The sequence below is a fragment of the Anolis sagrei genome, chromosome X (genome assembly GCF_037176765.1).
Source record: "Anolis sagrei isolate rAnoSag1 chromosome X, rAnoSag1.mat, whole genome shotgun sequence".
Taxonomy (NCBI): domain Eukaryota; kingdom Metazoa; phylum Chordata; class Lepidosauria; order Squamata; family Dactyloidae; genus Anolis; species Anolis sagrei.
The window spans coordinates 45,435,690-45,456,210 of NC_090034.1; the positions used below are offsets into that span (position 1 = coordinate 45,435,690).

At 42.7% G+C, this 20,521-nt stretch overlaps 1 protein-coding gene across 6 annotated transcripts in view; it reads right to left on the reverse strand.

Moving 5' to 3' along the window:
- Positions 1–231: 231 nt before the first annotated feature.
- The window catches only part of TAOK3 (TAO kinase 3), a 94,734-nt gene continuing 74,444 nt past the window's right edge, over positions 232–20,521 (reverse strand). For all 6 annotated transcript variants that reach the window (XM_060785423.2, XM_060785422.2, XM_060785425.2 and 3 more), the window contains 7 exons: positions 14,855–15,091; positions 14,482–14,610; positions 10,924–11,127; positions 8,895–9,134; positions 7,796–8,008; positions 3,185–3,367; positions 232–756 (listed from right to left, as the gene is read on the reverse strand). In XM_060785423.2, the coding sequence (XP_060641406.1) occupies positions 595–756; positions 3,185–3,367; positions 7,796–8,008; positions 8,895–9,134; positions 10,924–11,127; positions 14,482–14,610; positions 14,855–15,091 (1,368 nt within the window). In that variant the 3' untranslated portion in view covers positions 232–594. The remainder of the gene's footprint in view (positions 757–3,184; positions 3,368–7,795; positions 8,009–8,894; positions 9,135–10,923; positions 11,128–14,481; positions 14,611–14,854; positions 15,092–20,521) is intronic.

Below are 20,521 nucleotides of genomic sequence, written 5' to 3' on the forward strand. Positions count from 1 at the left end.
TCGTAATAATAATAATAATAATAATAATAATAATAAAATTAAAAACTAAATGTTATGCAGCAGCTGATTTAAGGTAAGGCTGCGATATCCATCTCTCTCCCCCTGGGGAATCTGACTTCTGGTTTTAAAAATTTTGTGTGTGGTTTTATTTTGTTTTTTGCTTGTATTTGTCATTGGTTGGTGGCAACACAACATGAGTGATTGCTCAAAAGCAAACATACATCCACTTTGTTTTGTTTTTTTTTTTGACTCATTAGAATTGTCTCCAAAGTTTCCACTGAAACGTTATTTTTTGTTTGTTTGTTTTTTAAAAAAATCATTGCACAGAGACATCAATACTGTGAGACACTATGAGATTCAAGAGGCTGCCGAGCGCGGTCCAGCTCCGGAACGTGACACTTGGCGGGAAGGGGGGGCCCCTGATGGAGTAAGAATATACAGGCACTAAGTCCGACGCGATGTCAGTAAGAGAGAGACAGAAAGAGAGAGAGCACACCCGTTAACATGGGGGGAATGTTGGGATATTTTGAGATTGGTTTTTGTGTTGTTGGTTTGCATTTTTGTTTTGTTTTTAATGGCAAAAGAAATTTAATCTCATCTGTAGTCCTCCTTAGGAAATTCTAATGTGACCAAATTTCCAAAGCCCATTCGAAGGCTCTCCATGTCAAAAGTTTCAATCTCTCGCTCTTGCCTTTCCAACAGGATCTTGATCCGCTCGCTGCGCTCCTTCTGGAGGGCCGCTAACTCCTCTTCAATCTGAAATGGCAAAGAAAAGGGCTTCGGTCAGGGCAACTGGGGGCAACGGGAGCTTAGCTAACACCACCATAAGTGCCGCCATAAGAAATACATGATGTTTTATGGTTGTGTTTTTAACTGTGCTGTGCCCCGCCTCGAGGAGAGGTGGGTAAGAAGAAATAATAATAATAATAATAATAATAATAATAATAATAATCACATAGTTCTGGGAATTGTCCGATGTGTGATCCAATACAACAACCAGCATAGTGATCTTGTTTGCTGTATACTAGTCTTGTTGTATTTCAAATAATGATAATAATCTATACATCTATAATACCTATGTATCTATATCCATATATAACAGAACTGCCCTCCCCAATCTGTACCTAGTCTGTACCTAGAGAACTTTGTGTATTTAGGGGATTGGGGGAGTGGGATGGGTATAAGAAAAAAGGGTGCAACATTCTGGAGAGGAAGATGGGGGAAGGGGTCTACATTGTTATATTGCAGCAATATCATAAATCATAATAATAATTGGTTTTTAATGCAAAGATGTTTTTTCTTAACTTGTATAGTTTACTGTATATGCTTATTTTTATGTTTGTTCAAATGGCATTGAATTGTTGCCAATTTGTAAGCTGCTTTGAGTCACCTTTGGGGTGAGAAGGGCGGGGTATAAATAAAGTAAATAAATAAATAAAAATACGTGAAAACATGTTTGTATGTATGTTTCTATCTATCTATGTTTGTATATATTTTCCAAGATGGCTCCCACTTCCAGAGAGCCCTGTGACTCCCACCAACAATGGATCTGGACCAAACCTCACACACAGTCCTCCCATAACCAACAGAAAATACTGGAAAGTATTGGGGGGTGGGTGGGTGGGTTGATTTTGACTATTGGGAGTCATAGTTTACCCCGTATCCAAAGGATCCTGTCATCCACACCGGCAATGAATCTGGACCCAACTTGGCACACAGACCCCTCACAACCAACCTTTAAATACTGGTGGGGTTTTTGAGGGATGGAACTGGGATGACGAGAGTGGTAGTTTACCCATATCCTTATGAACTTCCTAATGGGATGATTCATAAAATCCAAAAACAATGACTTTTTCTAATAAATTGAATTCATGTTTATCCTTGTAAAATCCCTAACCTGGACATCACCAGGTAACTAACCTAGTTAGTATTATAAATGACGAAGGGCAGGTACAGAGGAAAACATGCAACAACCTGTGTTGCTGTGCTAATGTCTAGTTCTGCCCTTCGATGAAGGCACAAATTGGGGCTGTATACCATATTTCATCGAATAAGAGTTGCACTTTTGATCCCCTTGGAAAAAAAAGGGGTGCAACTATTACGCAATGAAATAAAATTGGTGCCTTCCATTTGCTAAATTCTGGGAAGAGAGGAAGCTTGGTGTTCATTTAAACTGTCCTTGGGAGAGAAGGGAGTTTCTATGTGTTATAAACACCTGCGATGATTATGTGAGATAAAGAAAAAAAAGCATTTTGGGACCCCAAAAATGGGAGTGTGACTATTATGCGATGAAATATGATATGTCAACCACCTCCTTGCAATGTAGTACTTTTCATATGTTTAAACTATGGACAAATGAAATCTTATTTCCCCAGAATGATAGCCCAAATGAGTATATCAGAACTACACTTAGAATCTACATAAAGTAGTTCATAGTTCCAAAGAAGTGCACAAAATTGCATTTTTCTACTTTCTGTGGCAGATTTACAGGACAGCACATGCATTAAAGCACGACTTCTGCATTTCGGAGGCATCTTAACCAAGGATGACAGGACATTCTCCATCTCTGGTATTACAAAGCCTGCTCTTACCAGAAGTGACAGCAGGAATTTGTTTATCCCTATAATTATCTACTCACGGCATTCAAGGGACCATCTATACCTACCCCCCCCCCCCCAAGAAAAGCTAACATTCCGGCTGCTTTGCTGTATTTCCTCATGTATCACAACCATAGCAATAACCTCTTGAAGGAAATGTCTTCCTTACTTCACTTGTTTAGGGTTCACTGTGAAGGAACACAGCCACAGCCTGAAACTTTCTTGTCGATCTTAAGATTAGAGGAACCAAGTCATTGGTCCATCCAAGGTTTTATGGTCCTCCCAAGGATGCCCCCTTCAAACAACCTGGTCTATCCCATTTTCTCTATCTCCTCCCAAGATGTATTTCCTCTCCTGAAGCCCCCAGGAATGGCCATTCATGCTTTAAACAGCTGACAGCCCTGCTGCAATGTTAAACATCAGAACTACCACTTTTTCAAAACCCAGAGAACCTCCAGCCGCATCCATTTTTGCTTCTTGGGAAACATGCGGGAGGAATGGGATACCCCTGTCTACCTGTGACCTCAGGCTTTCCCAGTGCTTGTGCTGGGTTTAGGCCAGGGCCCTCTGACCCAGGCCCGCCGTACCTTTTGCTCAAGGTGGGCCCTCCGCAACGACACCCGCTGCTCCAACTTCTGGTGTTCCCGCTCGTGCTGTGCTTCCGTCTGCATCTTGATTTTGCTCTGATAGGCATTGAGCAGCTCCATCTCTTGCTGAAGCTGCAGCCGCAGGGCCTGACATTCTGCTTCCTGAGCCTCGTCTAGCCGCAGCTGGGGAAGGGGAAACAGGTGAGGTTTAAGCAGGGAGAACCTTTCTCATTGGCCTAAAGTGCTGCAATGATGCATATTCAATGGACCAAAAGGAAGCATCGATTACCAGTCTAGGTCACAGAGCGGAAAACATTAACTATTGCCACCAATTTCAGGAGTCACATGATCACAATGTCTGCAGACTACTCTCCAAGAACAGTACAGTAAGAAAAGAAGCAAAATAGGAAAATTTAGAAGAAGAATAAAAAGATGTTGACTGCATTGCCCCTGTCGAAGTGGGCAAAATACCTCTTTTGCTGCAGGTCATGATAAGCCTTCATGGTCTGCAGCCTTTTCAGACCTCGTAAAGGAGCCATCCAACAATGGGATCTACCAAAGCACAAAATCTTAGGGAAAGAAGAAGCTGGCAAGTAGAATATTTTAGCAAGGCCACCACCAGCTGCAAGACTCTCATAAGAAAGGCTGGCATTCCAAGGGTGTCTTTGTGTATGGTACAATCCATTGTGAACAGTGAGTAAACCCTAAAAAAAATTCAAACAATGGAGCAATGGTCAAAAAGGTTGCCGTGGACCTTCTAGAGTGGGAAATAGCACCAGATGGTCTTCAAAGAAACATAGGTCTTATCAATGCAGAGCAAAGTGGAGAAGGAAACTTTTTAAATGCAACAACTTAAGAAGAAGAGGCAAACAGAAGCTGTTCTGCTGATGACTCTGTGGGACTATATAGAAGTCAGCTTCTTTTTCAGTGGGGTGAACAAGATGAAAAAAAGGAGGAGAAACATGACATCCATTAACCTACAGAAACAAAGAATTAATCTTAGAAATAAAAACAGGACCAGTCCTTCAAGTTACTGCCTCCTTCCCCAAAATACAAAGGTGCTTATTGACACAAAGTGTCCCCAACTTGGGACACTGGTCTAACCAAGAGAATGGCCACTAAAAAGATCAGTGAGAAGAGGAAAGGTCTCACAGGCTTGAACAGTACTACAATTAAGCATACATGCCAGAAAGATAAGCCATGAAGCCCAAGAGGATTCACAAGAGATATGCCTGCAATGTTCTCCCATCTTTATGTGCACACACTCTGTGATTTAAGGTAAAATGTGATGTTTTATAGAGTTGCAAATGCAAGTGGAAAGTATATTTGGTGATGTATGGTCGGTTGGCGGAGAGAAGGAACGTTGCCACACTAGAAATGAATGGCAACTGGCTGAGTGCTTGAAAAGAAATAGGGAAAGTGGGGTTTGACGGATGGCGGAACTCCTTGAAGTGTGCTTGTTGTAGGCTGCGGAGGTGAGGAAGAGGATAGGGTCAACACTGCTAATTGTTTGGTTTCAATGGTGGGGCGGATTAGAAGAGAAATACCTTGATGGATAGGTTAGGCAGGAATATAACAATGTAAGACGCCATATCCTACACCGCATGCTTCTGCACTTAAAGTAATCTTGCTCCTTCAATTTTACTTCTGTGAAAGCTGTCACAAACACACACGTCTTTTCACTGGCCATGAAAGCGGTAAAGATGTTTTCAGGGGATTGGTGATAACAACACAATGCAAGAACTGGGCTACAGGATTGAAGATGAGACACTATTGATCCTTCATCCCCTACTAAGTGCAACATGGTCTGTGGGGTCAGTAGGGAGTCACTAAGACCTCTCTTCAGATGGATTTTTGGTATGATTCTGGAGATCAATGAAAGCAGAAGACAGGTACCGAGTAAGCCTGAAAACCAGAGAACCCAGATCTCCTGGTGGTACAAATCTGGCAAAATAGAATGGTAACTTGTGGTTCTTATTTATGGTGAATAAATCCACCTCAAGCCCAAAAAAACTGCATGATCTCTACAAACTTGGATCTATCTGAGCAATGGCTAACTCAATTGGTAGTGGTTGCTATCAAATACATATCTAAGGAACCACCAATGGGGCAGATAGGAAAGTTAGAGTTAAGAGATTTACAAAGCCTCTCAACTGGAGTACCTTACACAGAATCTCTGTGTGGATCTATTGACTTATTTTTGTTGTAAGCTGGAAAGCAATTTACAAATTCCAACGTTAATATAGTTCGGTACTCATCCCCTTTCCTGGGAACTGTAAGGGAAACTGAGTACACTCCACCTCATCTTTTGAGTTTGCTTCTATCTACACCAAACAATGAATGATCTGAAGGACAGTTTCCTTATTTTCTTGGCGCACTGAAAAGCTGAGAACCAGTTGTGGCAGAGAATGAAATTTTATTTTGTAATGCCGTGTGCAATACGTCTAAATCTGTGGTCAAGGCACTCCAGGATCGAAAAAGTGGGTCTAAGAAGCTGAGAGACACTCAGCATGAGCAACCTCCCTATATCCTTCTCAAATGTCTTCTGGTTCAGAAGACTGGGAGTTGGTCTGGAGTGTGAAACAAAAGCCATTAGATCTCAAGTTGCGAAAAGCGCTTGCTCTACAGAAGTTGAGACAAAAAATGGAGAAGAATGGTTCTAATTGATCTTCGGCCATTCTTCCTCTGCGAAACTTCAATTGAAATAGCTTCCAAAGAGCCTTGTGCCTTGGAATGCAACCAGGGCCATTTTTTCCTTGCCTGCATTACAATGCTTGAGCCACATGGATCTCCTTGCTCCTGCAGCTGCTGCAATGGCCCATGCTGAGAAGATAATAGAATCCTGCATGGCCTCAGCAACATGGGCAGAAGACTTATACAACTTAATGAATGACTTACGTAAGGTCTTGGAATCTAATTAGTTGTTACTTAACAAGTAATTTATCCAAATTATAGCGGGCCCGGACATAATACATGTGGCAAAGGAAGCTCCAGGGGTAGGAGGGGAAGGTTGAGGTGCCTTTTTTTAAGAGCAGGAAACATGCAGTGTCAACTTTTTAAAAAATTGTGTTGTTTCATTATGACTGGGCATCACAATCCATAAGAGCAATGATACTGGTAAACTGTGTTTTAATATGAGAAATCTAACAAAACCTTCAGTTGCTTCATTACCTGAGGAGACAGAGCATAAAGCTCCTTCCTATCCTAGCTTTATCAGTCAGGGAATCTCCGGACTGGTCACATTAAACTTTCAGATCCTTCAGAGGAGTCTCAGAAAATGCTAAAGGCTGTTGTGGTTGACTATATGACTTGGCACCTAGTGGAAGATCCAAATTAGCCATGGCTATTACTTGAATAAAGTCTACATTAAATTATCTTTTGCGGTCTCCTCCACCTGGGCAGAGTCAGGCCATTCAAGAATACAAGAGGAATCCCACACAACCAGTAAGTGCTCCTAAGACTGAGAAGCCAAGTAATTAGATCTTGTCATTGTGACCATGTGACTTCCTGAGTAACAATGGGAGCCATAGCACTGGTGGGTGGCTCCTGCAGTCTGAGAATTAAGACAACGGGTTAAGGGCTCTTTTAACTAGGATGTTAATATTTTAATGTGTATGGTGCTGATATTTTAATCGTGTAATGAAGTGGCATTGTGTTGTTATTGTATATTTTTTGTATGTTAACACATGTTGTGAACCGGTCCGAATCCCTCTTTGAAGGTGAGAGGGTCGGTATATAAAACCTCGAAATAAATAAATAAATAAATAAATAAAGGGCAAAATAAATGCAAAAGAAGTTAGAATGGAAGGCAACGCTTAATATAATACAAATCTTCATGGCCAATATGGCAGCTGTGAGGCAATTAAAGCTGGGTTGATCCACAGCCTCGAGATCAGGCTTCTTCAACCTGCAGTGCTCCAGCTGTTTGGGCCTCTGACTCCCATAAGCCATAGCCAGCTTGTGAAATGGTCAGGAATCCTGGTAGCTGGAATCCAAAACATCTGGAGGGCCACAAGTTGATGAGACCTGCTCTAAAGCTTTCCTTCTTCCAAAAGCTCCAAAACCACTCCTATTTTTCTAGTTTACCTTCAAGTCTATTCTTCTCCTGGCCTCTTGCTTCTAGAACTCTTTCATCCATCCCTCTTACTCTATACTTCTTCCTCTTTTTCTCCCATTGCATAGTCATTTCTGTCTCGTTCATTCTGGCTCTCAATCAACACTGTCTCTACAGCTCAGTTCTTTTCTTTTGGAGTATATATTATCTTCACTCCTTCCTTTCCCCTTTCTGTGGCATTCAAACAGCACTGGTTCATTCTCAGTCTCTTGTATTCATATCCACAACAACCTGTTCTCCTTCTTTTCTCTGTCCTCATTCTGCAGATGGAATGACTGAAGCTGGGAGAGAATGGGACACACCCAATGCCACCTAGTGAGTTCTTGCCACTAGCAAGAACCCAGACTCTGAACCATTATGCTATAGCTGCCCATCGTCTGTTGAGAAATGTTTCCCAGTCAGCCTCTGCACAAAGTTTCCCAGCAACCATATCCTGAATTTGATTTCAGAAGGACCCTGCTCTCTCTAAAGGAAGAATGTTGTTGAGTTGTCCTCACCGCTTGCGACGCCATCATTTCGTTGATGCTCTGCTCATACTGTTCAGCCAGGATGGCAAGCTTCCTTGTCTGCTCGTCCTTCAGGCTTTTCAAAATAGTTTTGTGCTCACTCTTTGGAGTCACTTCCAGCTGGTGGTTCTTGAGTGCTTTATACTGCTTGGTTTGCACTTTGCATGTGTCCTGGAATTGCTTCTTGATCTGCATTTCCATGGCCTGCGGCAGAAGAAAACCACGTGGGATGAGTTCACAAGCCATTGCTTATACCATATTTACTCAAATCTAATGCTCATCTTTTTTGGCTAAATTACATAGCCAAAAGTGAAGTGTGCATTAGATGTGATTGAGCATTAGAATTGCACACGTAAAGCCACCTGTGCCCCTCTGTCAGGTCAAGGCTGGTGAACTTGCCAGCCTCAGGCTGATGGAGGGGTATGGCTTCCCAATTGGCTTCATTTATTGAGGTCTTCAAAACCTCTCCCTAAGTTCAGAAGGCCTTGTGAATGAGGTCTTAGTTGGGAAGCCACTGTCCGTACATCAGGCTGGCAAGTTCACCAGCCTTGGTCTAATGGAGGGGAACAGCCTCCCCTTCCCTGTTGGCCATTCAGAGGTAGGTATGCCTATACATTTCTATGCACACAAGCAAACAATTCTGAAACATTACAAGCTGCACAATGAAACTTTGAATAAAATACACACCAATCATGGCTACTGAATTTATTTCTCTGGTTTTAATGGCTAGAAATAGGTGATCACTTTTTTAGGGGGTTGAACTGAAAAGGGATGGTTGCATTTGGGGTGGGCATTCACCTTTGGCCAAACCATTCTGACCAGAGGTTACAGAGAAATAATCATGCAACTAGAGGGCTGCAGTGAGCAATTAGGGGCTAAATTATACTTTAATTCCCACTGCAAAGTATGCTAACATCTCTCTATGATGGAAGAGGGTGTTAGAATGTCGTTCTGTACCATAGAGCCCTGAAAGATTTCCTTTTCTTTCAGTAGTGAGGACTGTGGTGGTGAGAGGCAGTGGGGAGCATGAAACAGGGGCTCTTTCTTGCCCAACTCCTGTACTAGGCCCTAACCACTGGCTCCTTGCTACCTTCAGGTTTTTGGGCTGCTGCCGCAGTTCCATGACATGCTTCCTATGCAGCTCCCGCTCCCGCCGCTTGTTGTACTCCAGCTGGTTCTCAAGCTCCGTCTGGTGCTGCAGCCGGATCAAGTCCATACGCAGCTTCTGCAACGTGTGCAGCTGCCTGTATTCTAACTCCCGCGTCGACTCATCGTGCCGGATCAGCATGGCGTGCTCCATTTCTTTCTGGGTCCTCTTCTTATTTAGCTCCTGCCGAGGACAAAAAAAGGATGAGTTATCATCCAAAATTTCACTTTCCTATGTGTCACGGGAGTCGTGACACCATCTCGGTGGTCCAGGATAGAGTCAAGCCCTGCTTAAGAACTGTTATACTGAGGCTGAATTAAATGTATATATACCACTACTGTCAGAGGTTACAAAGCAACTACTATATTTTTGTAAAACAGAGGTAGCATATTACAGTCGGTTCTTTATATCCATAGATTCTGCAACCACAAATTCCAAGATCCATGGCTTGAAAATATCCCCCTCCAATAAAAAAAAATCCCATTTTACATAGGGGACACTATCTTGCGACCCCACTGTATACAAAGGGAGGTGAGCACCCACAGATTTTGGTATCCAAGGGGGTCCAGGAACCAGGGCCCACTGTATGACAATTATTCGTATAACAATTGTGCATTTTCCAAATGAAATATCACTATTTTTAAAAGTATCCTAAATGTGTCAACAGCAAAAATAAAAATTGTTGAAAGATTTCTCCTGATGCTGAGATTGAAACAATGTCTGGCTAATCCTGCCTCCAAATGCAGAGAGATCTTTTGAAGGTAACAAGGAGTGCACGAAGTTGCCATCCTATTGTTGCTCATTCCCTGAATATGGTACTCAGGGTTATATTGCCTCTGAACATAAGAGGTTCCCATTTAGCTATCAGAGGTAATAGCAGTTGATATGGCTTCTCTTTCTCCATAAATTCACCTAATATCCTTTTGAAAATCATCAGAGCCAGCAGCCAAGGTAAACTCCCTACATTCATCTGCTGCACTGAAATTTTGTCCCACTCTCCGAGCAAATCACTCTCATTATCTCCATGATGTCAAGACAACCTTTCAAGGATGTATTTCCACAAACTGCCCAGAAGGTGGCAACCAGGAGTAAAAGAAACTCGGTTTGAAGAAAAAAAGGTTCTTTCTGCTCTAAAACCTGGCAAACTAACAACAAGTGGCTGAAGATGGAGGGTGGGGATGTATCCTTTAAATAAAACCGAGCAAGGCTATCAACATGGCTGCTGAATGAGAGTGAGACAGAAACACCTTTTGCAGGTATCTCATATAATACAGAGTTACCTATGGTTAAGGATATTCACATAAAAGTTTAAAGTGTTGAACATCCATTCTTGTTTGGAACCATTCTAGAACCTCACTTGAGTACTTTTCATGCAATTATGCACAGTTATGTTCCTCCTCCCACTTATTTTCCATTTCTAGCCCAATCTTGGCTCCATCTGACACCCATTTTTTTTCTTAAAGAATTCCGCCATTTCTCCCTGGTGCCATTGGAAAGACAACTTTTTGTCTCCAAAGCATGGCCCTTCCACCTTAAGTCTCAAATAAGGGTTAGGTGCAGTCTGGGTGAAAATGGTGGAGTGTTGCAACCCAAAGCAAACTGATGCAGAATGGTCATTTTGGCAGGATTTAATATTTCGCACATACTGCTCCAGTCTCAACATTCAGGTCAAATAGTTTGAAGAGACTGAAGCGTTGCTGCCCCACGAGCCACTTAAAAACATTGGCAATCTCATTTAGCCACCCTTCTGGCTTATGAACTATATATCTATTCTGTATTTCTGGAATAGAACAAGGCTGAGTTACGATTTCCCATTTTGTAGGGCAACACAGACAATGGGTTCACCATATAGTCCAACATAAAATAATTTGGTAAGTTACTGATGGGCCAACAGGGGCCTATATTCCATCTATATTTTTTCTCAGTCTCTTGAGAGGAATAGGGAGAGAGAGAAAAGATTAAAAGGCCGTACCTCCCGAATGTTTTGCTGCTCCAACTCGTGCTTCCTGAGCATGGTTTTTCGCTTGAAGAAACGGCAGTTTTTGTCATAGTAGAGTCTCTGCTGGCTGAGAAGATGGGCCTCCTCTTCAGCCTGTGTGTGCTGCAGGTTCTCTTTGTGTTTGGATATCCGCTCCTGTTTCTCCTTCTTCGGTGTGCTGTGATCCTCATTCATCTCCTGGACACACACGGAGGGAAGGCCGAGAACCAAAGCCATTTGTTAGAAAGTGGACGGCTTTTGTGGGAAGTGGGCAGAAAAAACACACAAGATCCCCCTCCCGCCATCTGTACGAGCTTAACAAGAACAGTACGGGCCTTTGAATCCCTGTCCAAAAGGGTTTAAGCCCATTACCCCTCAAGACACCCCTGCTGAGAGGTAATCAGGTTATACCAAACAGAAAAAGGCTCTCTAGAAGCGGGAGCAAAAGTGACTTAAAGCTCAGGGAGCCGGAGGGAAGGAAAATCCAGGAGTGAAAGCAGGTCTCTGGGACTTGAATCTACTTCACAAAACTACAACTCCCAAACAGATACCATGACAATTTAAAGTGGGACATGTGTGATTGGGTTGAATATTGCGAAGGAAAGGGATGGGAGACATGAGTTTTAGCTTCACTCCAATGGAGGAGAGGGGGAAGAGGATTTGCTGAAGGGGCTGCATTTGAATCTAAGATCAGGCTGGTAGGGCTAACATAAAAGTAGGCCTGGAGACCAGTGATGGAGTTGACTTCCAATAGATCAGAGTTCCAGGTTCATAAAGGGATTGTGGCCTTCGGACAGGCTTTGGGACCAGATAATAAAAAAGATGGCCTATAGAGAAGTCAGACAAGGTGCAGTGGGATTTGCCATGACTCTCTCAAGAGGCAACACCTTTAAGGAAACATCTGAGCTGCATTTAGCAAAAGCCATAGATCTGGAAATTTCTAGGTCTTCCGGCATGACCTCAGCTGGAAGCTGTGTCCAGAATCGTATTGGAGGACCTAGAGATTCTGAAAAAAAGTCCTCTCTCAAGAAATCTCTAGGCCCTCCATGATGACTGAAAGAAGTGGACTACAGAGTTACAATGGAAGATGAGGAATTCTTGGAGAGGACATTTTAAATCAAATATGTGAATAATCAAATCCACCTGAGTCAAAAGCGCAAATGTAGAGGGATGGCTGCATAGGCTATCTGTCTCGCTGTTTAAGACTCTTATGGCTCTCTGTAAAATCTAGACAGAATGTGAAGGCAAAGAAAGTTCTGCACCAATACTTTTCTGTTCCAGCTTTGTTCCTCTTTGATCAAATACACAAGGAGACATGGATACTCCTGATTTCATAGCTCTCTGAAATAAAATAGCTTATGGGGCCAAGAGGCCAAAACCAAGGACCTATGTGGTATATGTACAAAATACATGTTATCAGTTGTAATCTATTCATTGTGAATTAAGAAGAAATGTGTTTCACACATTTCATAATCTGTAACCCAAAAGTTATTTGTGTGTTTGAGGGTGACACAAGGAGGAAAGAGATAGGATTCAAAAGACAATCTCTACAAAGATTTACCAAACTTGGTTTCCTCCATGGGAGAAGAGTAAACACATTTAGCAGATTAATGAATGAATTCAATTCAAGCCAGTGCTGGAAAGTCCTTTATAGAGCAAGCCCTGAAAATAAATGCACACAAAAGCCACAAAGGCAAAACCGAGCACCACTTTGGAAGTTCATGCAATTATCCCAAAGCTCTTTAGCTGTAGGTATTTAGTTAAATATCCATTTTTAAAAAGGTTATTTTGAAAATATATTTGTACCCAATTTGTAACACAGTGTCCTGAATTGAAAAGATTATAAAAATACTGGAAGGAGCGTGGAGTTTGCAGTGTTTCTGAATATTTCTAGGGGCCGAGGGAAAGGAAAGTCTTTGTGGGCAATCCAAAGGAACGGTGACCCAGGGACAGAGAGAATTGGTTCGAATTACGATCTTGGAAGAATGAGTGAATTTCTGGATGATAGTTTTAAAAAGTGATTTTTTTCAAGCTCTGGTTCAATTGGTCACACATACAGCCATTATGACTGGTTGCTACTGATGACTCCATCCTCCAATAATTTGTCTGATTCCCATTTAAAGCTGCCGACGTTGGCAGTCATCACTCCAACTTGAGGAGACACCGCACTTTTAACACCACCATCCTTTTTTTTTGTCTATCATAAATCTCCTATCATTCAACTTCTCTGGATGATTCCAAATTATAGTCAGCTATAGTCAGATATTTGGAATTTAAAGGTGGAGAACTGTTATACATAATAACTTCTAAAACCAAATCAAGGCAGGTATTTTGCAAGGGAAGCAAGTAATGAATGCAGTTTGAAGTCACTTCAGTTGCCATGGCTCCAGGCGATGGAATCCTGAGAGGTGTAGTTTGGTGAAACACCAAAACTACTTGGAAGAAAAGGTTAAAGGTCTTGTAAAACTACCCATGGTTCTTGAGTGCTTTATACTGCTTGGGTTGCATTGAGCTGTGGGAGTGAGACTGGTGTTAAACTGGATTCATTCAACAGTGTCAAGATAAATTCCTGGAGAGAATCTGTTATATATATACACACACATATGGTCAGACATAATGGAGGAGGTTTATAAGAGATGCTTGGTAGGTGACATTTAAATCAGGAAATAATTTACATCATGGAGTGTATTCAGTAAATGTATGGGAGCTCCTTCTACCAATGTAAAGGACAACCCAAAGGTCATTCAAAGGTTAGCATTGCATAGTCTCTGCTTTCACTGGGTACCAGAGTCAGACTGAATTACATCTACTGCTGCCTCAAGGATATGGGGTAATTAAAACACCAGAGAAGCGTCCCTATGCCCATCAAGGCAACCCTACTATAAGAGTATTCCAGAGAGGGAATGTGGGGGTCTTACGCAATTCCTTGTGAAAGGTTGCCCTCCTGGATGGCAAAAGTAAGAGACATTCTGCACGTTTTGTTGAATTTGAGATACCTTATAATATAGGATATTTGGATCCATATCTCAAAGCATGGGGCCTGTAAATCTTGCCTTTGAGTCATCACTCATGCATGAAGGTTGACAGAGCTACTGTGTATTTTTGGAACCCACTTTTCTTAGCGTATTTATATTTCAGAAATAGATAAATACTTTCCTCTATGAGAGTAGGTTTTCAATCTTTGGCCTTCCAGATGTTTTGGATTTCAATTTCCCAACATCTGTCAGAATTGTCCAAAACATCTGGCACGCTAAGGGGCGCATGTCATGACCAAACATTGGTGTCTAGGCTTAAGGAGAATTGGTTAATTAAAACTGACTGCATTTCATGTTTATTTACTATTTAATTTAATATAGCACCCACTCAAAACTTTTAAGGAGTTATCAGCTTATAAGCTTAGACAGGTTTTTAGGCAGAATTCACAGATGATGTCCTGCAGTGCGATATCATAAGCAACATTAAATAATGGGCCTTATATTCATTCAAAGCCATACTATCAATGATCTGCTTTGGGCTTCCCCCAGAAAAAAAAACAGGAACAGCTTTGCTTGCCTCTTTAATCTTTTCCTTGCAAATCTTGTATTGCTTCTTCTGACTTTCTAAGAAATTGGTCAGATCCCTCTTCTGCTGAGCCAAAATCTGCTGCTGGAATTTCTTCTCATCTGCTGCCGCTGACTTTGCCTGTAAAGGGAAAGGAGACAAACAAGTGGATTTTGGTCAAGAGTTTCAACCATCCCCTTTGCTACTTTTATATATGCTACTGTTTTAAGTGGAATTTCCAAGGGCTGCCCTTTGGCTATCCTGTGTGCAAAGCTCAGACCTGACAACAGGACATGGTTTTTCTCCACTAGCTGGAAGAGGACGGAACGAAACTTAGGTTCTACTCTTTGGGCCCCATATGGGAGTGTCTCTTATCCCAACTCACCTCCTTTTCTATGACGGCCACTTGCTTCTTGGCCAGCTTCTCCAGCTCAATGGACGAGTTGTTGGCATGAGTCTCCACCTCTTTCTGCAGCTTGAGGCGGTGCTCATCCATTTCAGCCTTCAGCTTGTTCTCCAGGGCGATCAGCTGCTTCTGGTGCTGGCGCCGCATCCGCTTATATCCTGACATCTGTTCCCGCAACTCGTTCTCCTGCTCATGCTCATGGATCTGCCTTGTAACCTAGGGCCATCAAAAGGGAGAGAGTGTTCACATTCTGCTTCAAAGACAAATCACAACATACGTTCCAAACCCAATGGCATTGTGGATGAGAATGCGCAGGAGTGGCTACTAACTGGAAGGCCTCTTGGAAGGCTGCAGAGGCCCAAGTAGCTTGGTTAGAGAGATATTTGAGCAAGGGAATGGATTGAGGCTCTCCTTGTTGACAGATGTCATTGCCCCTCATCATTTGCCTGTAGATTTGGGGACTGGGGAAACAGGTAGAATCAAAGAGGGTGTTGGAAGAAGCAAACATTCCTCACTCCTTGGAGGATGTTAGTATCTCCAGTTGCAACCTAGTCAACATTGTGAAGAGGTGAGGAAGAAAAGATGAATGAAATACCTTATGGAAATCAAGATCCCATACACCCATCTCCACACCTTCCTACTGAATAGAGAAAATTCAGGGGTGATTTAAGCTCCTTCCTGAACATAAAGTATCTGCTTTCTCCAACCATCACTAGAGTAAGGACGCAAAGGGCAATTCCTATCAGGAGTCACACCCATGGGGTTCTTGGTTTCGTCACACTCAGCTTGGTCAGAGGACATGAGGTCCCTGCTATGAGTGCCCATGCCTGGTTAGTGTCTTGCGCCGCTTCCACCCCACTATCCTTCTTGATGCCCTTCCGATGCAAATCCTTTGCTTTCATGTTGCTAAGAACTTAGTTACCCAAATATATAGAAAATAAATAACAGCACAGGCTTGAAATTATGTCCCACTGTATTCAGCAGAGTTACAGAAATGTCCATAGGAATTCAGTCTGAGAGTTGCTAACCCAATCTGTATTCTAAAAGGTTGCAATGTTTTGCTTAAACATTATGCAATGACAGCTTTAACATACAATAAGCTGGTATTTAGGTCCCACCCTTTTGTCTTGGTGTCTGAGACCTTCTCTGAAATGGGATTCACTTATATTTGGAAAGCGATCCCCCAGCCTTGACTAATACTCAGCAAAGCATGAGGAGGGGCACACAAGATCAAGAGAGCCAGGATGGTTGGCAGGCATGATCTATTACCAGACGGACTCAGGAGAGAAGACAAAGCTTGCCACATACAGTTCCTGGTTAAAAATCACTCAAATGTATCATTAGTGTGCCATAGTCCATTCTGGGCAATGGCCCGTCCCTCTCAATACAGTGATTCTCCACTAATACTGAGGAACTCTAGAACACACCAAGGAGAGTCTTGAACACCATCTGCCTGAAATACCAGTACAGATCCTGCTACAGCTAATGGGTAATCCACAAGGCAGGCCCACTTTAATATAGCAGAACTATATATCAGCCTCAGAGCAGAATATACAGCTTCCGGCAACCTGTGCACCTCCTTTGCTGACATCCTCAATGGCAGAGGAACCCATGGTGTCAGTAGAGGAGATGCCAGACTCAAACATCATAAGAACCCTAGAGTTCAAACCAACCTCAGCAGGTCCTGAGCTTAGCTCCAGCACTAGAACAGCAGACATTCCTTGCAACAGCTCTTGGAGAGAAAGCAGAGCACGAAGCTTCAAGTCATAGCATGGAGCCTAGGTCATCCAAAATGAATCAAAGCTCCAGACCTTGCTAGGCAAAGTGTGCTTCAGAGCTCATCAACTGTCTTGCATCTCACAATGTGGTTGAAAACAGTCTTTTAAGAGGGCCAATGTTAGATATACTGCAACTTAGCCAGTCATTAAAACAGCGTTGTTGGAATTTATATTGATGGCTCCCACTTCATAAACTTTTCAAAAGTTGGCTGCTCTCATTTTAAAACCAATTACATTTAAGTCAATCTGTAGTTTATAGCTCCCTTTCTGAAGCAAAGGATGTCTAAGATAAGTTGCAGTATTTTATCAAAAGTTATTTTCCTTGTTTAAAAAGCATGCTACCTTTGTTATTTTCCACTTTCAACTTTCACTCCTCATTTCCTACTAGAGAATCAAACAGCCTAAAAGAGGGCACCCTTACTGTGCAGCACCATCAACCTGAATTTCACCGATCCAACTTTTATTGAGTAAATTACCAATTAAAGCACACAATTTACAAAGGAGTTCATGATGTTTGTTGCATGTGACTACTTCCACAGAAACCAATCACATTCTTATTTTGTCACTGGGAAACTGAGGCTGAGAGATAGCGATAAGATGTAACCAACTATAATGGACACATACACACATAAATGGACTGCAAAATCTGGTCCAAGTTACAAAAGGTATGTTAACACACACCTAAATGGGCCACTGACTAACAAATCAAACATATCTTTCATTTAGGTCACGGAAAGGGATCTTCTGGTTCCTATATCCCAGTTCCCTGCCTCAGTGCAAAATATCAAACATATAAAATCTCCCCAGGAGATACCCTTTTACACTATCTTTGAACTGCCAATCCACAATGGAATTTCTAGTTTTTGCATACTCACATTCTCCCAACAGAAGCTAAATTACACCTACAGGTAGGCTTATTTTCCTCTATTTTAATCCACAGAAGTCGAGTCCAGAAAAGAGAAGCGGCATTAAGATGGTCCTAGGGAAGGAGCGCAAATGCTTAGCAAACGCAGTCGCTTCAAGCGCTAGGTCCGCTCTCGCGGCAACCAGTTGCTCACTCCGGTTCAATGCAAACATCCTTCTTGTTTAACCTCGGCAGAGAAGCACTTTTCATCCCCTGCTTTCAACATCAGATTTCAAAAAAGCATCCTAACACCAGAAGCAGGATGAAGATAATCTAACACAACTGCCCACCCTAAGGAAACATCCTGCAAATAGCAACTCAGTGCAATACTACAAACATCGCTTCTTGACCAGAGAAAGACGGCACAAGGTAACCATATCAATATCTAACTCACCCTAAAAGGCTGAATTAGTTTGTAAAAAGAATGCTTAGATTTTTATGTGAAATTACTTATGAGCATTATTCTAATACTGAGTCTAAATTCCTGGGCTGAGCATGCATTCAGAGACACCTGTTCCTCAATTTTTAGTATACATCTCTCTCTCTGCCTGAACCATGATATTCTCCTGGATTCACGTACCAGAGAACAGGATTCTAGGTTTAAAACAAATAGAACCCACCAGTCTGAAGTTGGCTTGGCTTAGTAACAGGAAGGATAAGGCGTAACTTTCAGGACCTCGGAGAGCTCCACAAAAGCAAGGTCTGGAATTCAACTTCTACTGAAGAGAGACTTCAACATTTCAACCATTTCCTAGAGAGCCTAGAAGTTATCCAGCTTGGATCCTAACACTTCATCCCCTTTCAAACAGCTCCTCTCTTGCTTTAATCCATCTAATGGACTTCTTGCTGGTCTCTTGAAGGTTTTGAACAACTATACTTTAAACACATGGTAAGAATTTAAACCAAATCCCCAAACTAGACAACCCGTAACCAGCGCTTTGTATTTACTTACTTCTCGCCTTTCCATACAAGAAGTGCATTCAGGAGCTGCTGCCATCTTCCGCTTTCCTCTCCCTGTCTCCTTTCTACCTGTGCACCTTCCTTGCTCCGGAGCAGGTCTCAATTGTGCTGAATAAGGCGTTGTGACTACTTTCGCTTAAATTCCCCCTATTAATATAATCTCAGCCAGCATTAGCCTTCCGAGCACCCTGCATTACAGCAGTAATGCATATTCAAGTGTGTGTTTTTTTGAAGCCATAAGAACCCTAAAGTCCTTCTCAGGCCTACTGTTGTCTAGACAACTATCCCACACTCGGCAGAGGGATGGGGTGGATGGGCAACTCCCGCAAGTCAAGAGGATCAATATTGACGCCCCCCCCCCCGCCCCCCCGCCCCGAGGTCTGCCATGGCAACCTCTCCGCAAAATCTTTGCGGAAAGTGGCTGGAAGCACGAGCCTGGCTTTAACCCCCCGCTCCGTGCCCAGTAAAAAGGTGCCCTTCGGATGAAACAAGGCCTGGCAATTACCAGGGATAATCATTCTAAAAGCTTGTCATTGTTTGGAGTGTCTCCCTATTTTTTTCCTTTGGCAGCAGCAGCAGCAACCGAGGATGGGTGGGGGGGGGGGGGGGCTTGCTATAGAAAACAGGCAGGGTGGGGGGCATCATGTGCCTTAACTGGCAGTCCCATGCCTAAACCAAAGGAGGACTGGTGAGGTTGGGGCTACTCCCAACTATATTGAAGCCAGGCTCACACAGGAAACATCATGGCAAAGATAATATTCATTTTGGGTATGCTCACTTTGGATTTGTACTGAGCCGATACTCTTTCACTAACTTCAGGTTCAATTTGTCTCAATTAATATTTGGGAAGATGCTCGCCCCATCTAATTCTATTGCGATGGGAGTGGCTTTGGGCACAGCCCACTTGTGGAAAGGTGGCATACACATTCATGAAAGTCCTCTGTGAACACTGTGCCTGTGAAACACAGAGGGCACCTTTTCCACCTTTGCATTGTTCTCCTTTCTGAAGGGACAAGAACTGGCAGTGAGGGTTGTATTTGCCCCAGGAAAGGAACAGAAAATGTGTTCAGATGCTCCCTCAAATTCATGACACATTCTTGTGTTTTATGGAATATTATACTAAGGCATACAGCACCCCAACCTTGAGAGAAATGCAGGGCACAAAAGGCACTTGAAAGACAGTGAAATATATATAGTATGAACTAAAGTTCTTGTGATGTACAGCTACTTCCATCACACTCAAAAATATGTCCAAAGTTTTGGTACAAACTGGGACATTCCGGGGGAAGCAGGGCATTAATGGGGAAGAGAGTGGGTTTAGTTTATGGAAGTATCTGAGACCTCAAATCGTCTTGTGAAAGTGTCATTGCGTCTCTCCCTCACTCCTGTAAGCAACAAAACACTGAAGTTGGGGAAAGCTGCCTGACTCATCCTGGAGGCACATCTAAATGCATTTCAGCTCCCAGGTTACTTCATGTACTCAGCAAAATAATTGGGCATGCGATGGGGGCCTCATCCAACCTCAATTAGTCCAGGACAAAAAAATAGATCAATTTTGAAGGCCCCCTTTAATTAATCCAGCCTTTTCAGAACGGCGTGTGCCCATCGCCAATTTCAATGCAGAGTTCAACAGATGCCAGAACTGTGGTTACAAAGCAGTCATTGAGAAAGTCACTGGATTTTGAGAAAAGCTGAGCAGGGACTACCCATCCCCAACATCCCTTGGTTCCTTATTTCTCTGGTGCCTTGGTTCGCCAGAAAAAAAACAAGAAAAAGAAAGAAAGTTTCCCTCCGTTGTGGCATCTGTGCCCTTCTAGAAGACAATGGGGGACAGGGATGCCTTTGGGAAGCTGAGAGACATATGAAAATAGAGATAAACAGCTGGACTCACAGCCATCAATGCCCCAACCCCCTGCTAAAACCTTGCTATGCCTTCTGCAAGAGAGAGCTCTGTTCATGCCTCCTGAACCAGGGCTGCCCCTTTGCCATCTCCTTTAGACCCCT